The 17,228-nt window shown below is 39.2% G+C and overlaps 1 protein-coding gene across 4 annotated transcripts in view; it reads right to left on the bottom strand.

Annotated features, from left to right (window-relative positions):
* EXOC4 (exocyst complex component 4) overlaps window positions 1–17,228 on the bottom strand; it is an 809,489-nt gene that overhangs the window by 772,384 nt on the left and 19,877 nt on the right. For all 4 annotated transcript variants that reach the window (XM_061165832.1, XM_061165834.1, XM_061165833.1 and 1 more), the window contains exons 2-3: window positions 16,123–16,312; window positions 4,909–5,103 (exon numbers count right to left, since the gene is read on the bottom strand). In XM_061165832.1, coding sequence (XP_061021815.1) covers window positions 4,909–5,103; window positions 16,123–16,312 — 385 coding nt within the window. The remainder of the gene's footprint in view (window positions 1–4,908; window positions 5,104–16,122; window positions 16,313–17,228) is intronic.

The following is a 17,228-nucleotide window of genomic DNA, read 5'->3' as shown; positions in this document are numbered from 1 at the left end:
GGAATACAAAGGACAGACTGCAGAAATGTGATGCAGCAACCAGAAATTATGTCATTAATGTGCTTGCATCAACCCGGCACAATGACTGCAGAGGTCTAATTTAAACCGTACATATCACAAAGCTACAGGCTACAATATTAATCAAGTCTCTGATTTCAACATGACGGATACAGGCTTCTTGCTGGATCACTTTTAGCTTTTCATAAGCTAACAGCAGCTGTTTACCTTGAAAGAGGAAACAAAAGGCCAGGCCTATTTGCAGACATCCCCTGTCATGACAATTTAATTATTTTATGCAATTCTCAGGTTATCATATCAAAAGAAATAAATATCCCATCTAGAAGCCGAGTCTGTAGCCATCAGCCCACTCTGATGGTGAAGCAAGAATTGCAGGAGCTGACACGAGCTATGGGTCACCACTGATTTATTTACTCTGGATTTATTAACCTGAGTAGGGATTAAATTATTGGGCATCTGCACCTGCCACAAAATGGAAATGCAAAATCTTTTGATAAAAAGATCCAAGGAAATCAGAGGGGTTTGAAAGACTAGACTGTTCTTCACTTCCTTCTGATGTCTTTTAGCACAGATTTTCATTTGGACTCTTGAGATGCCTTAAGTAGATTTTACTTCTAAGAGCACATAACCACGGGGAAAAACAATGTGATTATTTTCTCATCTGAAGTCCAATAAAAAAGCAATTATAGACCTTACTATTTATTCACATACAAAAGGCAAATTGAAGAATATTTCCAACTTTTTGAGCACATCTTAAATCCCACCTCCAGGAAATCTTAATTGTATGTTAGGAAATGCTAACCCCCCAGGTCATGCAAAGCAACTACCTCATCTGGAAAATGGAGAGGCTATCAGAAACCTCTCTCTCATAAGAGTATTATAAGAATTCAGTGTTAACAAGGGTAACATGTTTAAAATGGTACCAGCACATAGTGAGGGCTCAATACATATTAGCTATTATTATAATTATACTTTAGTTGTTCATTTAAACATTGTAGAAAGGAATGGTTAGAACAAGAGAACTTTGCCATTAAGAAAACAAAAAGAAAACATAACAAAAGCCACAAATCAGAGGGAAAAAGTCAGACCCGAGCTCGTAGAAAGGAAGTGCCCTTTTCTATTTATTGGTATGAAAGTCTTCCACAGAGCTACCCATTTGGCTAATCGTCAGTGAACTTGACTATGTGAAGTGCATTATGCTAAGTACAGGGTAGACAAAAATAGGTAAGACATAGCCCCTGCCCTTAATGACCTACCATACAAACAAAAGCAATTATATTCCTGTGAAATACACGCAGCTTATGGAAACAAATATACTTATGTTAAGCATTAATACTACAATGAATATATAATAATTCATTTTTTTAAAAAACAAGGTAATTATCTAATTACCTAGGGCATTCAGAAACTCGATGAAATTTGAGCCACATATTAAAGGATAAATCATCATTTTCCAAGTAGGAAGGATAAGGATTAGGTTTAAAGAATGTATGGTTCATAAAAAAAGAAATCTATCCCATCCATGTACATCATTAACAAATAACTAGAAATTATAATTAAGAGCCACAGCTTTAAAAAGCAGCCAGAAGCTGACAGTAACAAGTACAACGAACACATACATGTAGTGCCACTAAAGGAGGACATTACTAAGCATTATTATTATAAAGGACACAAATTAAAACTTCAGTAAATGAGAGAGAGCCTGTTCACTGAAAGACACTATTACCAAGATGACATTCTCCTAAATCTAATCAAAATTTCATCATGTTGGGACTTCTCCGGCAGTCCAGTGGCTAAGTTTCCGCACTTTCTATGCAAGGGACATGGGATTCCATCCCTGGTTAGTGATCTACAATCCCAAATGTTGCAGAGCATGGCCAAGAAGTTTTTTTTAAAGTTCCTCTCGTGCTTTTCATGGAACCTGATGAGCTGATACTAAAATTCACATGGAAGAGTAAAATAATAAATGTGTGAAGATAAACAATAAATATGTAAAGAGTAAAATTAAAAAATAAAATGTGTCAAGAATAGTTCTGAATAGCAAAGTGAGGGAATGTCTTCACCTGCTATCAAGATATATTATAAAATTATAGTAATTAAAACAGCATGGTTTTGGTGCAGATATAGACAAGACCAACTAAACGAAATAAAGAGCTCAGAAGCAGACCCATGCACATATGCAAACTTGGTATGTGACCAAGGTGGAACTATAAGTCAGTAGGAAATGAATTCAATAAACGGCTTGAGCCAAGCAGGTATACAGAAGGTAAAATCAGATCTCTAGTTCACGCCATATACATTTTAAGTGGATTAAAGAAAACGGTATAAGAAATTATCTTTGTGACAATGGGATAAAAAAAAAAATAAATTTCTCAAAAGAAGTCACATAACAAAGGAAAAAAAGACTGAAAAACATTGTTGAATTAAATTTTAAAACTGTTTAATAAAAGACACCATAAACAAAAAGATACTACCAACTGGGAAAAGATATTTACAATCCATCTAACAAAAAATTAGTATCCACAGTACTTAAAGAACTACAAACAGAAAAAAAGAGGAACTTCTGAGAAATGTACCTCTCACCCTCACTCTTTTTTAGAGGTGACTGCCCTTTCTTTTCAACCAACTCCCCAGGCCTCCCATGTCCCTCAATCACATAGTTTTACTTAGAATTGATAATCATAGTACCCAAGCTGACAAATTAATACTAAGCCCATATTTCTGAATTAAAAGATTATTTTCCTCTGCAAAGCTGGAAAGATATAAGATAATAGCTTACAACCCTTTTTTTCCCCAAACACCAAAACTCTGCCCACATGTGGAAAAAAGTCTATAGAAAAAAAACTTTTTTAATGGAGGAAGACCATATAGATGGCCTTCCACATAGATGCTCATTCTTTTAGCAGACTGGCTATATGGGTAAAGCAATTCTCTTACCTAAGCTAGCTAGAGCTGAATTTCTGCAACTTACAACTAAGAAGTTACAGAAATATTTAATGAGGTCCTTAAGTAAATAAGTTAAAAAATATATATATGGTATCATTAATTAGCTCTTAAATAAATTAGCCCTTGAGGAATAAAGGCTAGTCCTAAAATCTGAAATCCTAAAATGAACATAACACCAAAATAAACATTAACAACCTATTTTTTAATATATGGCACTAACTTAAAAACAGGCCCAGTACAAAAAATCATGGTTCAAATAGATGTATAAATGCTACAAATATATATATATGTGTATATATATAAGCTTATCTATTCTGACTGCTAAGTCTTGAATATTTAGTACATATATGCCTTCCTGAGTTTCCCAGGTGGCTCAGTGGCTAAAGAATCCACCTGCCAATGCAGGAGAGGCAAGAGACATGGGTTCGATCCCTCTATCAGGAAGATCCCCTGGAAGAGGACATGGCAACCCACTCCAGTATCCTTGCCTGGAGAATCCCACGGACAGAGTAGCCTGGCGGGCTACAGTCCATGGGGTCACAAAGAGTCGAACATGACTGAAGTGACTGAGTCTGCATGCACGCATGCCGTCCTAACATATAAACCAACAGTAAAGCTGAGAGATGAGTAAATTTTTTATTGGACACCGTATAGTCATTATTAAGGAAGATGACACTATAAAGATACTGAAAATAACCAATTATTTTGCCACTCTGAAGAAAAGACCATTATTAACCTCCGTCCACTGTGGAAATTCACTATCACATAACCAGGTTTTAATATATGAGAGAATATCATGGCACATCTCATCTCTTGGTTATCAAGTTTCCTTTAAACCTTCCTATGACAGACTTCAAGCAAAATTCTTCTTGAAAGTCAGAATGAATTAGAACCACTTAGAGGATTTAACCTGTTTTGCTCCCATTAATTCCTCTCAGTGTCTTGGTTTTTTTCCTTCCAGAGTTACAGGCAATCTAATTTGCTGAAACAAAGATAAGGGACTTTCACCTATCGTGGAAAAGAAAATCCAAATACAGTCCATCTGCTTCTGAGAGTTTCCTTCATCCCCAGACAACTGTGAGAAGGAAACAGGGAGTTGGTTTAGAAGGAGGAGGCAGAATGAGCAGCCCCCGTTCAGAGCCACAGGCTCTGGAAGGTTAAGGTTTTTAGGAAGCAAGATTTGTATTTTTTTTTATTTTTTACTCATTATCCTGACTCTCAGCCATGTGTACCACCAGCTGCAGCCATCTCTTGAATTTTCACTGCTAATTCAGAAAGTAGCAGAAAGGATGAAGACACAGGATAAAGGCTAGTCTATAGCATACTGCTGCTGGACAAAGTTACTTCCAGAATTATTCCCCTGAAAATTATTTTCTTTCTTATCAACTTAAAGGAAAACAAAACAAAACCCTAATGTAAACATTCTTTCACAGAATTTGTGCAACCTATAGTTCAGAAATCTCTGAAAGTTCTCTCTCATGCAGATTTCATTCTTCAAAATGGGATTCATGATGGCATCACCGACTCAATGGACATGAGTTTGAGTAAACTCCGGGAGTTGGTGATGGACAGGGAGGCCTGGCGTGCTGCGATTCATGGGGTCGCAAAGAGTCGGACACGACTGAGCAACTGAACTGAACTGAACTATCTTCCTCTGACACTCCAACTAACACCTCTTATTACCATTCCAATATGACAGGTCCTGGTTTCTTACCATCAGACTGCTTGCCATTGTTCCAAAGGCAGACAACATAAATAACCATAGCCTCCCATTGCAAACACTGAAACCAGGAGGAGGACCAGGCAGGCTTCACCTGCAAGGGCTCATGAATGCCCAGAGGGCAGTTTGTCATGTGCTTTGAGAGGGACAGAATTCAGAGGGAACAGAAGGAAGCACTCTTCTATCTCAGCAGAAACGCCCAGGAGTGCAGGCAGTGCCCTTACCAGCATGTCGGTGGCACTGAGATAGTGCTTGCTGGCCATGCACTGTTCCAGCTTTTGAGGCACTTGCTTGATATTCTCGATTTCATCCAGCAGGTTCAGAACATGCTTATGTTCAATTCCTTCAATCCACAGCTTCCGAAGCTCATCTCTTTTGCAGTGCAATAGCATCTTGCATGAAAGCAGATTCTCTTTTACCTGCAACAGAACAGTTTCCATCTTGGGTCAGTCCAAAGTCTTGCCAGGCTAAACCTACAATGTGGTTTGTATTCTTCACCATTACCGCTGTAACAGTCCCTAGCTCTCACTGCCACCCATTCTCCTGAGGCTAATCTACATGCAGAATTCTAATCCTGGTTCAGACGCAGACTCACTTGCTTAGGTCTCCACTTCTCTGTATTCTCCTTCCTGTGAGATGAGAGAATTACTCCTAACCTACCTCTGAGTAATTTAGAAAAAAATTACTCAGGCTACAAAACACTCTGAAAATAGGAAGTTCCACACCTAAGTTAGTATGTCTAGAAGGGAGTGACTAATTTGAGAGACCACGCTATCAATCCTTCTCCATTCTTCCTGGCATAGTTCCTATTCAGCTGATGAATCACTTGGCTCATCCTTCGAGGTCTAAAACTTTAGCTGAATTTTATAACCAAGGAACTGGATGATCATCTCAACTGACTAAAATGAAAGCAAAGTCAGCTTGGCAATCATGAAATAAAGAGAATTAAAACATGCCAAGAATTTTTTGCCATGTATTCTGATTTTTAGATATTTAATAAGACAATTGCCAGCATTCTCATAGATCTGCACAGTTTGGCGCCAGCATCGATAAGCAAAGCTTGATAACAAAGGAGAAGAGAAGCAGGGAGGGGTAGTCACAAGGTTCAGGATAAGTGCATTTCCACTTCCTACCCTAATTAAAAAATTTTTATTTTTATAGCATGATACAGTAAAAATCATGAGCTTTCACAATTTACAGAACTACTTTTATATACTTTTGACATTCCTTTACATGTGTCTTTACTTAAGTTAGAATTTCATATCTGTTTATAGTTTTGGTTTTCTGTATGAGGTAAAATGTATACATGAAGGGATATCACTTGATGAGTTTTAGCAAATGTATACACACCTGCATAATTCAAATGTTCATTAATGTATAGGACATTCCCATCACTCGAGAAAGTCTACCATGTTTGTAACAATTAAAGTATCTATCGTCTTCTACAATATTTAGTGTTGTGGTACACAGACTCACGGATGCTATTTTTTTTTTTTTTGATGATTATAAAACTAAATTTTAACATCTTTCCAAAAAACATGGAAAACAGGATGACTGAATGCTAAAATGAGAAGGTATCTTGAGACAGCATCTAATCCAATCCGACAACTTAAGGACAACTTTTATCCTTTTTTTTAAACCATACTTTTATCAAACTCTCCAATGTAAAAAGAGCCCTAAGTAAGGGCACTCTGTACTCTCTCCTGATAAGCATAGTAGAATGACTTAGCTTTTGAGGGAGTGATAGACCCCTTTAACAATCTGGCGAAGAAGATTCTAATGACCCCTAATCCTTCCTGCAACCCTAAAGAGATTGTGAAATAACTCCTTTTTAGCATAAAACACTAAGAAAAGAGAAAACAGAGAGAGGGGAACAGTAAGGATGGCAAGAAATCCTTGGAAACTGAAGAAGATGGACAGCATCAAGTGGGGTTAGTTAAGACTGAAAAAGAAGCACCAAGATACTAAAGGCAAGAATTCAGGGTGGAAGGACTTCCCTTGTGGTTCACTGATGGAGACTCCATGCTCCCAGTGCAGGGGTTGTGGGTTTGATCCTTGGTTGGGGAACTAAAATCCTACATGCTACATAGCACAGCCAAAAAACTTAGCCAGCAGACCCATAGATAGCAATTGACCAAAAAAAAAAAAAGATACAAGAGTGGAAAGTATTTTGAGTCCTCAACCATCTTCATCAAACCACACAGATGTGTAATTCCCTCCCCCTCAACTCTGGCCAAATAGGTTTACAATCTGAAGAAACTGAACTAGAAGGAATCTGGACCAGGAAATGTCAGCCAGCTGAGAGGAGGGAGGCAGGCAGGCACTGGGCAGGAAACAGGAAGATGAGGTCAAAGCGGACCCACCAACAAGTAAGGTCCTCAGCCCTCTTTTGACACTCAACCTCCTTGCCAGGTTGGCTCCAGTAAAACTCAGCTTGACTCTCAGCCCCGATACGGGAAACATATGGCTCTCCCCTGGGAAAAACAACCAGTTGAAAAGACCTATCAACAGTGACATTTGAAGCTCGACCAAGGAAACTGTTGGGTCCCTACCCAATCATCACAAGACGAGTCCCACCACATGCTCCGAACTTTGTAGTACACCTTCCTCCCCCACCCATGCCGTCAGCCAAGGATCACCATACAGTCAAGGAAAGCCTGTAATATGGAAAGACAGGTAAAAGAAAAAGGTGCTGAGTGGAGTAGGGAAACAGAAATTAAGGGAGGAAAAAGAAATTTTTGAAATCTATGATGAGTATCCCTTGGGGAAAAAGATATTACATCAGTGAAACAAGAATAGGATGCTATAAAAAAAAAAATTCAGAGAATGAAAACCAGCTCTTGGAAATTATAAAATGATAGCAAAAAAAAAAAGAAAATCCAATAAAGGTTAAAAGAGACTCTTGAAATCTCCAAAGAGTTAAGACACAGAAAAACAAAGAAAGGAAAATAGGTGAGAAAATAAAATGGGGTGATTGATCCAAAGAAGGATACCAGGGGAAGAAAAATGAGAGTGGAGAAAAAAAAATAAGATAAAATGTTCCAGAGCAAAAGATATGAATTTTCCAATTGAAAAGGCACACCAAGTGTTCAAGACAATGGAGTGAAAAAAGACCAAAGCCAGGGCACCTTATCCTGACTTGTAAGAACACAAAGATATGGACAATTCTAAAAGCTTTCAAAGGAAGAAAAAAAAAAAAAAAAAAACCCACACAAAGGATTGTGAATCAGAACACATCTCAATAGTACCACTAAAAGCTACAAGACAAAGGAATAATATTTCTTCAAAATCCTAAGAATTATTTCCCAGAAAAACTTTCAATCAAGAGTGAAGAAAAAAATAAAGACACTTTCAGACACACAAGCTCTCAAAAAAATAGACCTCATTTGTGCTGTATCTCACCAAACTACTGAAGAACACACTCCATCAATACAAGAGGAAAACAAGAGAACATACACAGGATCCATCAAAGGGGGAAACTGATGCAGAACAAACACAAGGGGATTCTCCAGTCATTAACTCCAAGAAAAACAACAAAAATATTGCACAAACAAAAACAGTATGCTGGATGGCTTAGATGTAAACATTTATGTCATTACGATAAAATAAGCTAAGATCATGGCATCCAGTCCCATCACTTCATGGCAAATAGATGGGGAAACAATGGAAACAGTGGCTGACTTTATTTTCTGGGCTCCAAAATCACTGCAGATGGTGACTGCAGCCATGAAATTAAAAGACGCTTACTCCCTGGAAGGAAAGTTATGACCAACCTAGACAGCATATTAAAAAGCAGAGACATTACTTTGCCAACAAAGGTCCGTCTAGTCAAGCCTATGGTTTTTCCAGTGGTCATGTATGGATGTGAGAGTTGAACTGTGAAGAAAGCTGAGCGCTGAAGAATTGATGCTTTTGAACTGTGGTGTTGGAGAAGACTCTTGAGAATCCCTTGGACTGCAAGGAGATCCAAGCAGTCCATTCTAAAGGAGATCAGTCCTGGGTGTTCATTGAAGGACTGATGTTGAAGCTGAAACTCCAATACTTTGGCCACCTGATGCAAAGAGCTGACTCATTTGAAAAGACCCTGATGCTGGGAAAGATTGAGGGCGGGAGGAGAAGGGACAACAGAGGATGAGATGGCTGGATGGCATCACCGACTCAATGGACATGAGTTTGGGTAGACTCCAGGAGTTGGTGATGGACCAGGAGGCCTGGCGTGCTGCAGTCCATGGGGCTGCAAAGAGTCGGACACGACTGAGTGACTGAACTGAACTGAATAAAATAAGCACCAGTCATTTAACCAAAAACTAGGATAAAACTATACAGAAAGGATGAGGAGAGAAGATGAGGGGAGATGGGGGGAAAAGTGAAGGGGGGAACCATAACGGGAACCTCATATACAATGTCTTAGAGAAGGAAATGGCTACCCACTCTGCTTTTCTTGCCAGAATAATTCCACAGACAGAGGAGGCTGGTGGGCTACAGGCTGTGGGATCACAAAGAGTCGGACACGACTGAGTGACTAACACCATCAGTATTCTTGCCTGGAGCATTCCACGGGCAGAGGAGCCTGGCGCGCTACAGTCCATACAGTTGCAAAGAGTCAGACACGACTGAGCAACTAACACACATAATGTCTAAGATAGAAAAATCCAGAAAAGTAGTATAAGCTTATTACTTTGAAATATAGAAATACAAATATCTGGCGAAAAAATAAAAGAAATTTCATACTGAAGTATAAAATCAGTATTATGGTAGGATGAGGTAGGGAAGAGCTGGTTTTTAATCAGCATTTGTGATTTTATTTGACTTTTTAAAACACATTTCTCAAGGCCATTCCTAGATCCCTCTAGGACTTCTTGGTCCCTGGGTTAAGAACTCTAGCTATTAAATCCATTCTAGTTGAAATCTTAGTTGAAATCTATCAAAATCTAATTTCCGATATTCTACTCATATCACCTTGGTTCTATACTTTTCAGCTTTTTCCCCTGTGTGTAATGGTTACTATGGCAACAGTTAAAAATAAATTTTATGTCATACAACACCCAACTAGGCTCCTGATCAAGAGAGTGAAAGATAAACTTACAGTGTGTGAGTAAAGCTCGGCAAACTCCCTTCTGATTGGAAAAAGACCATTATGGCATTTCATACAGAATATACAATGTAATCCTCTCACTCCTCATTTTTGCTTACTAAATGGAGGAAAAATAAAAAGGAAGGTAGAATGTGTGGGTGGGTTTGGGGGTAGGAGAGATGGCATCAGGCTGTGTGGAAAATGAACATCACCAAAATGATTCCCTAAATTGAATTTAGCTGAAGATGCAGACGTAAAAAAGCTACAAGAACTTTTAAAACTGAATTGCCCTGAGGCTTCAGCTTTTTGATCACAAAGTCACAGTTATGAAGAGATGTTCTTTTAAAACGGGGTGATGGGGGGAATACCAGTCAGCAATAAAAGGGAAGAAACATGAATTTCAACATTAAGGCTGAGCAAAGGAAGCCAGACGCAAGAGTGTATACTCCGACGTTCCAGAAGAAACAAAAATATGTGCGAATAGATTTCAAATCACTATTTGTTTGAAGCAGGATGGGGTAGGGGGTAGGGGGGTGGTGGTTATTGCCTATAAAGAAGCAGAAGAGAACTCTCTGAGGCAATGGAAACACATTTAAGGATATGTACGTTTGCCAAAACTCATTGAACTGTACTCTAAAAATAATGCACTTCATTCTGTGCAATCTCTAGCTCAATAGATAAAATTTTTGAAACAGGGAGGGGAAAAACAGGACTATATCCATCAGTGAATAATGGCACCTTTTAAATGTAAGAATGGCATCTTTTAAATGTAAGAAAGATATCATATTCCACCTAAACCTTTATTTCTCAAATGCCTGTTCTTTTAGAAATGTGGTGACAGCATTTTAATTCCATTCTGATTTATCAAGATAGCCAAGATTCAAAAACTCTGTTACTGTTTCTTCCTTAAATAAATCCATGAAGAGTCAAGCTTTTGAAATCGTGACATCAAAACCCAAGTAAAGAAACCCTTCCTCAAACTCAAGTTTCCTCTGCTTCCTTAGAATTTTAGTAACTTTATAGTTGCTCCAAATCATCTGCTCAGAAATAGCAGGAATTTCAGTTTCAATAAATGGTAAGAACTAAGTCACTTTAATTAGAGACTATTAGAAAAAGAGAAAATAAAAGAACAAAGGGCCCAACAGGTCATTGTGAAGAGATATGTGAGATACATAAAGCAGAAATCTCAAGATTTTGCAGCCCTGCCTTGGGAAAGATCAAGAGAGGAGGAAACAAATGGGGGCCTCTGAACAACGCGATAGGCGCATCTGATAGGAGGATGCTGAGGGAGGTACGGGGGATGTGGGGGGCCTTAACTCTAAAGTCTTAAAACCAGAAAATCACTGAGCTTGGATTAAGTATAAGATAAGCCGAGGAGGGGAAGACCTTTGAGTGTACGCATTGCATTATCTGTAATAAAGTCCAACAAACGTGCAAGCACCTCACTGATACTGCAGACCAGAAATACCCTGCAAAATTCCCTAGAAACAAGGGACAGCAAGTGAAAATCTAGCAATCAACACTATTTTTATTTCTAAAAGTATCACATTTTCTCTTTTTTGCAGTAAAAAACAAACCTATGTACAAGCATTTTTATGGGAATCCTCCTTACTTGTGTCTAACCCACTTTTTCCAGTCTTATAGACAGTATCTCAAAAGAATGAGCTTCAGAAACACTACTTACTGCTCTGCTTAAAAGCCCTTTGGAACTAAGGATCTATTTTAAATTACACTCAAACTTACTTTCCATGCTTTTTGCCCCTTAGTTTTTCAGCTTCCAATTTAAGGACTTAAGTTCTGAGAAGCTCCACTCAACCCTTTCTAAAGGCAACACCATCTTTTTGAGTTGCTGAGTATGGATACAGAACATAAATAGAGATACAGTTAAACTTAATGAAAAGGTTCCCTTGTAGTTCCTGTGACTACATTCATGATCCAGACTACTGCCTAGATTTTCAATGATGCTATCTCATTCTTGCCCACAGTGTACCATGTCCATTTCTAGATTTTTTTTTTCCTTTCTCATACAAGCATCTAGGGTTTTCTATCTTACATCTGGGCTTAAAATAACTTCCTACCAAAATCATCTTATTCTCCTGTGACTTTCTTTTTTGTATTAATTAAGGTTATTCTTTGCTCTAATTCCACTTTTCAATGTATACTTTCATATAAAAAGTCACAAAATTATTTTATTTAAATGTTAAATAATGAATGTTACATTACTCAGCGACTAAGCCCTAACAACTTCACTTTAATATTCACATATGGTTATTTCCAATCACAGGCAAGAAAAATGATTTAACAGCTTGGTCCAGCACCAACAGAATAGCCAAAATTGGGGCAAAACATAAAAAGTTTGTGCACACATCACAACAGAGGCAATTTTCTGTGTTTTCCCTGCAGCCTCAGTCAGTTCAGTCACTCAGTCATGTCCGACTCTTTGTGACCCATGGACTGCAGCACACCAGGTCTCCCTGTCCATCACCAACTCCTGGAGTTTACTCAAACTCATGTCCATTGAGTCGGTGATGCCATCCAACCACATCATCCTCTGTCGTCCTGTTCTCCTCCCGCCTTCAATCTTTCCCAGCTTCAGCCTACCTGCTTCCATAAGCATTAGATGAGTACTTAGAATCTTTAAAGAAATCTGGTATCTTCTCATCTACTTAGTACAGGATGGGAGAAACATTCAAATTCAACTACTACCAACCATCACTACCCACACAGCCCAAGTCCCCAACTCATATCCATTCATATTCATCTATTCTTGGTGTTGCGATAACAGTCATTATAAGAGACACTGGCAGGTCCTATAGATTCTGAAGCTTTCTCATGTACTAACATCTCATTTGTACACAATAGCAACATATTCAATGGTAAGAAGATAGCCCAACTGTTTTACTTATCCACATGACTGATCTGATCAATCATACATGGCATTTCATTTACACATTTAATCCTGAAAAAACTCCAAATGGACTTGACTGATGTAAAGAAGTTTGGGGCATCTGGGAAGAATCAAATCCATCTGTCAACTCACATATCCTCAAGGACAGAGATTCTACCAGCACAAATCCATACGTGAAATACCAAGTTGTAAACAGTTCTATGTAAACAGTGTAAACATTTCCATGTTCTCAAAAGATTTAAAAGGTAACAAAGTACGAATGTGGACATCTTCATCTTCCCTGGCTCCCAATAAAATCTCTTCTCAGAGCAGCTAGAGTGGGCCTTTTAAAATGTTAGACACAGCTGGCCACTCTTGTACTCAAAACCTTAAAATGATTTCCCATCACACTCAAGAGTTCACATGCAAATCTTTACAATGATCAAGACCTCACATGACCTGACCCACTCCGAGACACCCCAACCTCCAGCTCTGTCCTCTCCCTCCCACTCCCCCCTCTCCTTTCCACTGTGCTCCAGCTCCAATCTTGCTGCTCCCCCAAATTTCAATTACGTTCTTGCTTCAGGATCTTTCTGTACCTGATATTCCCTCTTCCTGGCGATCCTTTCCCGGGCTCTCCTTCACCTTGTTCTGGTGCTGGCTTGAATATAACCTCAGTAAAGCCCTCCCTGACCATTCTATTCAAAAGAGCAATGCTCTATTCTTTTTCTTTTTAAGCACAGCACTTCTTTACCATCTGCTATACCTTCTTACTTACTCATTTATAGCCTGCCTTCCTTGACTAGAAGGTAAACTCCACAAGGACAGGAATTTTTATCTGTTTTACTCACTTCTATATCCCAGGACCCAGAGCAATGCTCAGCACAAAACAGATAATATACAGAGACGAAATCAATGATGCTAAATAGCATCTGTTTTCCTGTGTCTTCCCATTAGCATGTAAGGTCCATGTACAGGGATTGATATTGTCCATTATATGGAAATCTAAAACAGATTTCAGTATCTAAAAACCACCAGCGCATAGCTGGCACTCAACAAATATTTACTAAGTGAATCTTCATCCCATTCTTTTGGCAGAGAACAGGAAGAAAATTTCAACTCATATTCACATGTTCTCAACATGTTGCTTGGCTCTGAAATGATATAATCCAATGAGAACTGACTCATCCCCATTTCTACTTTAGAAATATACATACCTTTATTTTGTACATAATCTAAAGTGCAATTAAAAGCCAAAATACGATAGGCAAAGATTAATGAGGAAACCACTGTTTCCTTGGTGATAAGGAATGGACTTTCACAGTACAAAATTGTCCAATTATACAATGAAAACCAATTCCCTTTCATTTTTCCCCAAAATGTTTCTTCTCCCATGTATCATTAAAGGCTTTCCTGAATAGAGACTTTTAGTCCTTTCTTTCTCTTCCCCACATTGAAGCTAATCCGTAACACAGAGTTATGTAACATTTACTCGACATCTAATACAATAAACAGAAAATTTTTGTTGTTGTTTCCTTTTGCTCTAAACTCTGGCCTACTTAAAAATGAGGATGGTAAAAAAGACTGTGGATACTAAAACAAGTGTGATATCATCAAAATGAGCCTCTCTTTCTTAGTATCAGCAAACACTCTTTGTTTGGGCAGAGATGCTATCAACTCAGAGAGATAGAAGTCAAGGCAGAAGCCACTGCAGTGCCTCACTGGTGATCAGGACAAAGTCCCTCCAGTCAAGCAGACTAATCAGAAAACACAAATACCAAGAGGTCCTTCACCCTTGCTGTGATTACCGGAGGCAAAGCCGGCAGGTCAGCAGCTCTATACATTCACTCTCTGACCCCTCTTGAGCTCAGTATACTGGGCCAAAATGGACTACAATTCGCTTTAAATCTAGCGCGACTGATCTATAGCTTTACCTAGTAACACAGATAAATCCATGGGATGAACTCGCCACTTGTCAAGACTAAGAATTACAGTATTCCTTTTGAAAATGCCCAGTTAATTTTAAAATGTAGAGAGGTCAGCATATTGCTTCAAAAAAGGTTAAGAGCCTACTGATTGTGGAACTGGACTCAAGGCTGAAACTCATATATAGCAGCATCTGAGAAGAATAATTTCAGTACCTGCTTACACATATATAAGGTCTAGAAGGCAGGAAAGAAAACATGTGAGAAGACTGGAAGCACAGCCATCCTGGGCAGATACATCCAGAGAATTCTCGAACCAATAAAACATCACAGGGCAGCACTAATTTTCACATGGTCCGTGCAGCCCTCTGGCCACAGAGGTGCTTGGGAGTCAGCAGCTGAGTGCTAAGGATGGGACCCAGCATCAGGCTCTGCATCTCTCACCCCAATACCAAACATGAGGCGACTGGGATGCTGAGATTCTGCAAAATCTCATTTACAAAGAATTGGGGGGGGGGGGGGCGGGTAGGGGGGGAGCAGGGAAGGGTACTGCTTAAAAGATGTCTGAAAACCAGAATCAAGGACCTCAGAGCAAGGAGACCAGAGTTCAGATCCTAAATTTGAGGACTGAGGAACAGACACAATTCTGCCGGGCAAAGAATCAGTGCTCAGTAAGTAGTAGCAATTGTTATTTATCAGAGAGCTGTCATAGAAGGTATTAAAGAAGTGACCCTCGAAATACACAGCCTAAAACCACGTAACTATGATGTGACAGTACATAACCTTTATTTGATCAATTCATCCTTTGGCCAAATATAAAAATACTCCTTATGAACCCACTTTATTCTTTAGGAAATAAAGATGTGGTACCTGGGAACCAAAAGTTTTTCAAAGACCAATCACAGAAGAAAGGAAGCGGGGAGGGATGGGGAGTAGGGAAAGGTGGAGAGAGGAAAGGAAGGAAGGAAAGAAGGAAGAAGGAAGGAGAGGAAGACAGAAGTGAGGAAGAAAATGTGAAAGAAAAACAGCTCCAAAATATGCAAGACAATTACAAAATGAAAATACATGCTTGTCACTACTGAAGAATATTCAAGAATTTCAAGATTCATAAATACTTCATTATACATTTAAATAATTTGTGAGTGAGATTTTCTCAAAAACTACCAACAAGGTACAATGACTGTGGAGAAAATCACAACCAACTTCAAGTGGGGCAACACACTCAAAACCAAATTTTTTTTAAATTTTCAATGCTACAGCAACACACACAATGTGTGACTACATCTGCTACATTAAAACGAGAGCCTCTAACAGTAAAAGGCCCTGGTGTCTTAGAACAGCTCCCCTTTCAGGCTTCCTCTAAAATCGTGGCAGAAGCCAAGGGTCAGCCTTAGCGGGGGGGAAGAAGCAAGGCCAGCTGCCCTCTGTGATCCCCTGCAGCCTGGGCTAAAAGAAACCTGAATCACCACCACCAGGGAACCTCCCCCAGTCACAACACCTGGACCAATGGAAGATGCGACAGCCACTGGCTCTCAGAGGGATGGAGCCTTACCTGCTTTATTTTGTTTCGGGAGTTGGTGATGCGCTCTGTGATGCTCTGGTAGGTGCGGATGGCGGTTGTCAGTTCTGTGTAGTGCCGTACAATGAGTTCATCCAGGTCACGGTCACACCTCTCATAGGCTTCTTCGAGACGCCCCTTCTCGTTTTCTCTGTCTTCAACATCATCACTGGTAGACAGGGTCCTATTTAAGACAGAATGTATCAGGCTGAGTCAAACTTAAAAGCTGAAAGTAGAAGCAAATAGAGTTAAGTCAGTTGAGGGTACATGCCCCTAGGAAATGAAACAAGTTACTACGGGAAAATATGAAACATTTGCGTGGTAAATTCCAGTAGCCTAGTAAGTGGATTTATATGTTTTCTAAATAAGGAATCTTCCCCTTCACTTTTCCCCTTGGCAAGATCAGGAAACAGGCGGCATGAACTCTGTAAAAGCCTGGGCATGTCTCGATTTGTTTGAAGGAATCCTAGTACCTGCATGTCCCTTATCATTGACAAGTCTGACCAATAAGACCTAAGGACTTCTAGGAGTAGTTTCCTTCCAAGAAGATTAACAGGAAGCAAGTTCCTCTTCCCAACACTGGGTATTGTTATACAAAGCTCAGATAATCCTACATTAGCCATGTGATAATCCTGGAAGGAAAAGCCAAGAGAAACGCCAAGCTACTGCCATCACATCACTGGGCCACTAAAGCGGCCAACCCACAGCAGCCTCACCCCAGGACTCCTTGTGAGGGGAGATAATAAATATCCATCGCTGATGTCACTTTCACTGGGTCTTTTATAACAGAGCCAAAAGCATACTTACTGTAAAACTGCTTCTACACTGAGGAACTACCTTCCAAACAGTTCATTCAAATGACCTGAATTTGGTTCAGAGCCCCCAGCGACCCAGAAATAAGGTCATGGTAATTCTAAAAATCCATTACACAGCAATAATATCAGCTAAACTGATATTATAAACCAGACAACCCCTGCATTTACTATTCTTCCAACAGCACTAACAAGATTGATATGAATCAACAATAAGCAGCGAATGAGATAGATACACTTATTAAAAATCTTTCAATAACTTAGTTTGATACATGGGCACAGAGCTTT

Source organism: Dama dama, chromosome 18 (assembly GCF_033118175.1).
Source record: "Dama dama isolate Ldn47 chromosome 18, ASM3311817v1, whole genome shotgun sequence".
Lineage (NCBI taxonomy): Eukaryota > Metazoa > Chordata > Mammalia > Artiodactyla > Cervidae > Dama > Dama dama.
This window is presented reverse-complemented; position numbering and strand designations above follow the sequence as displayed.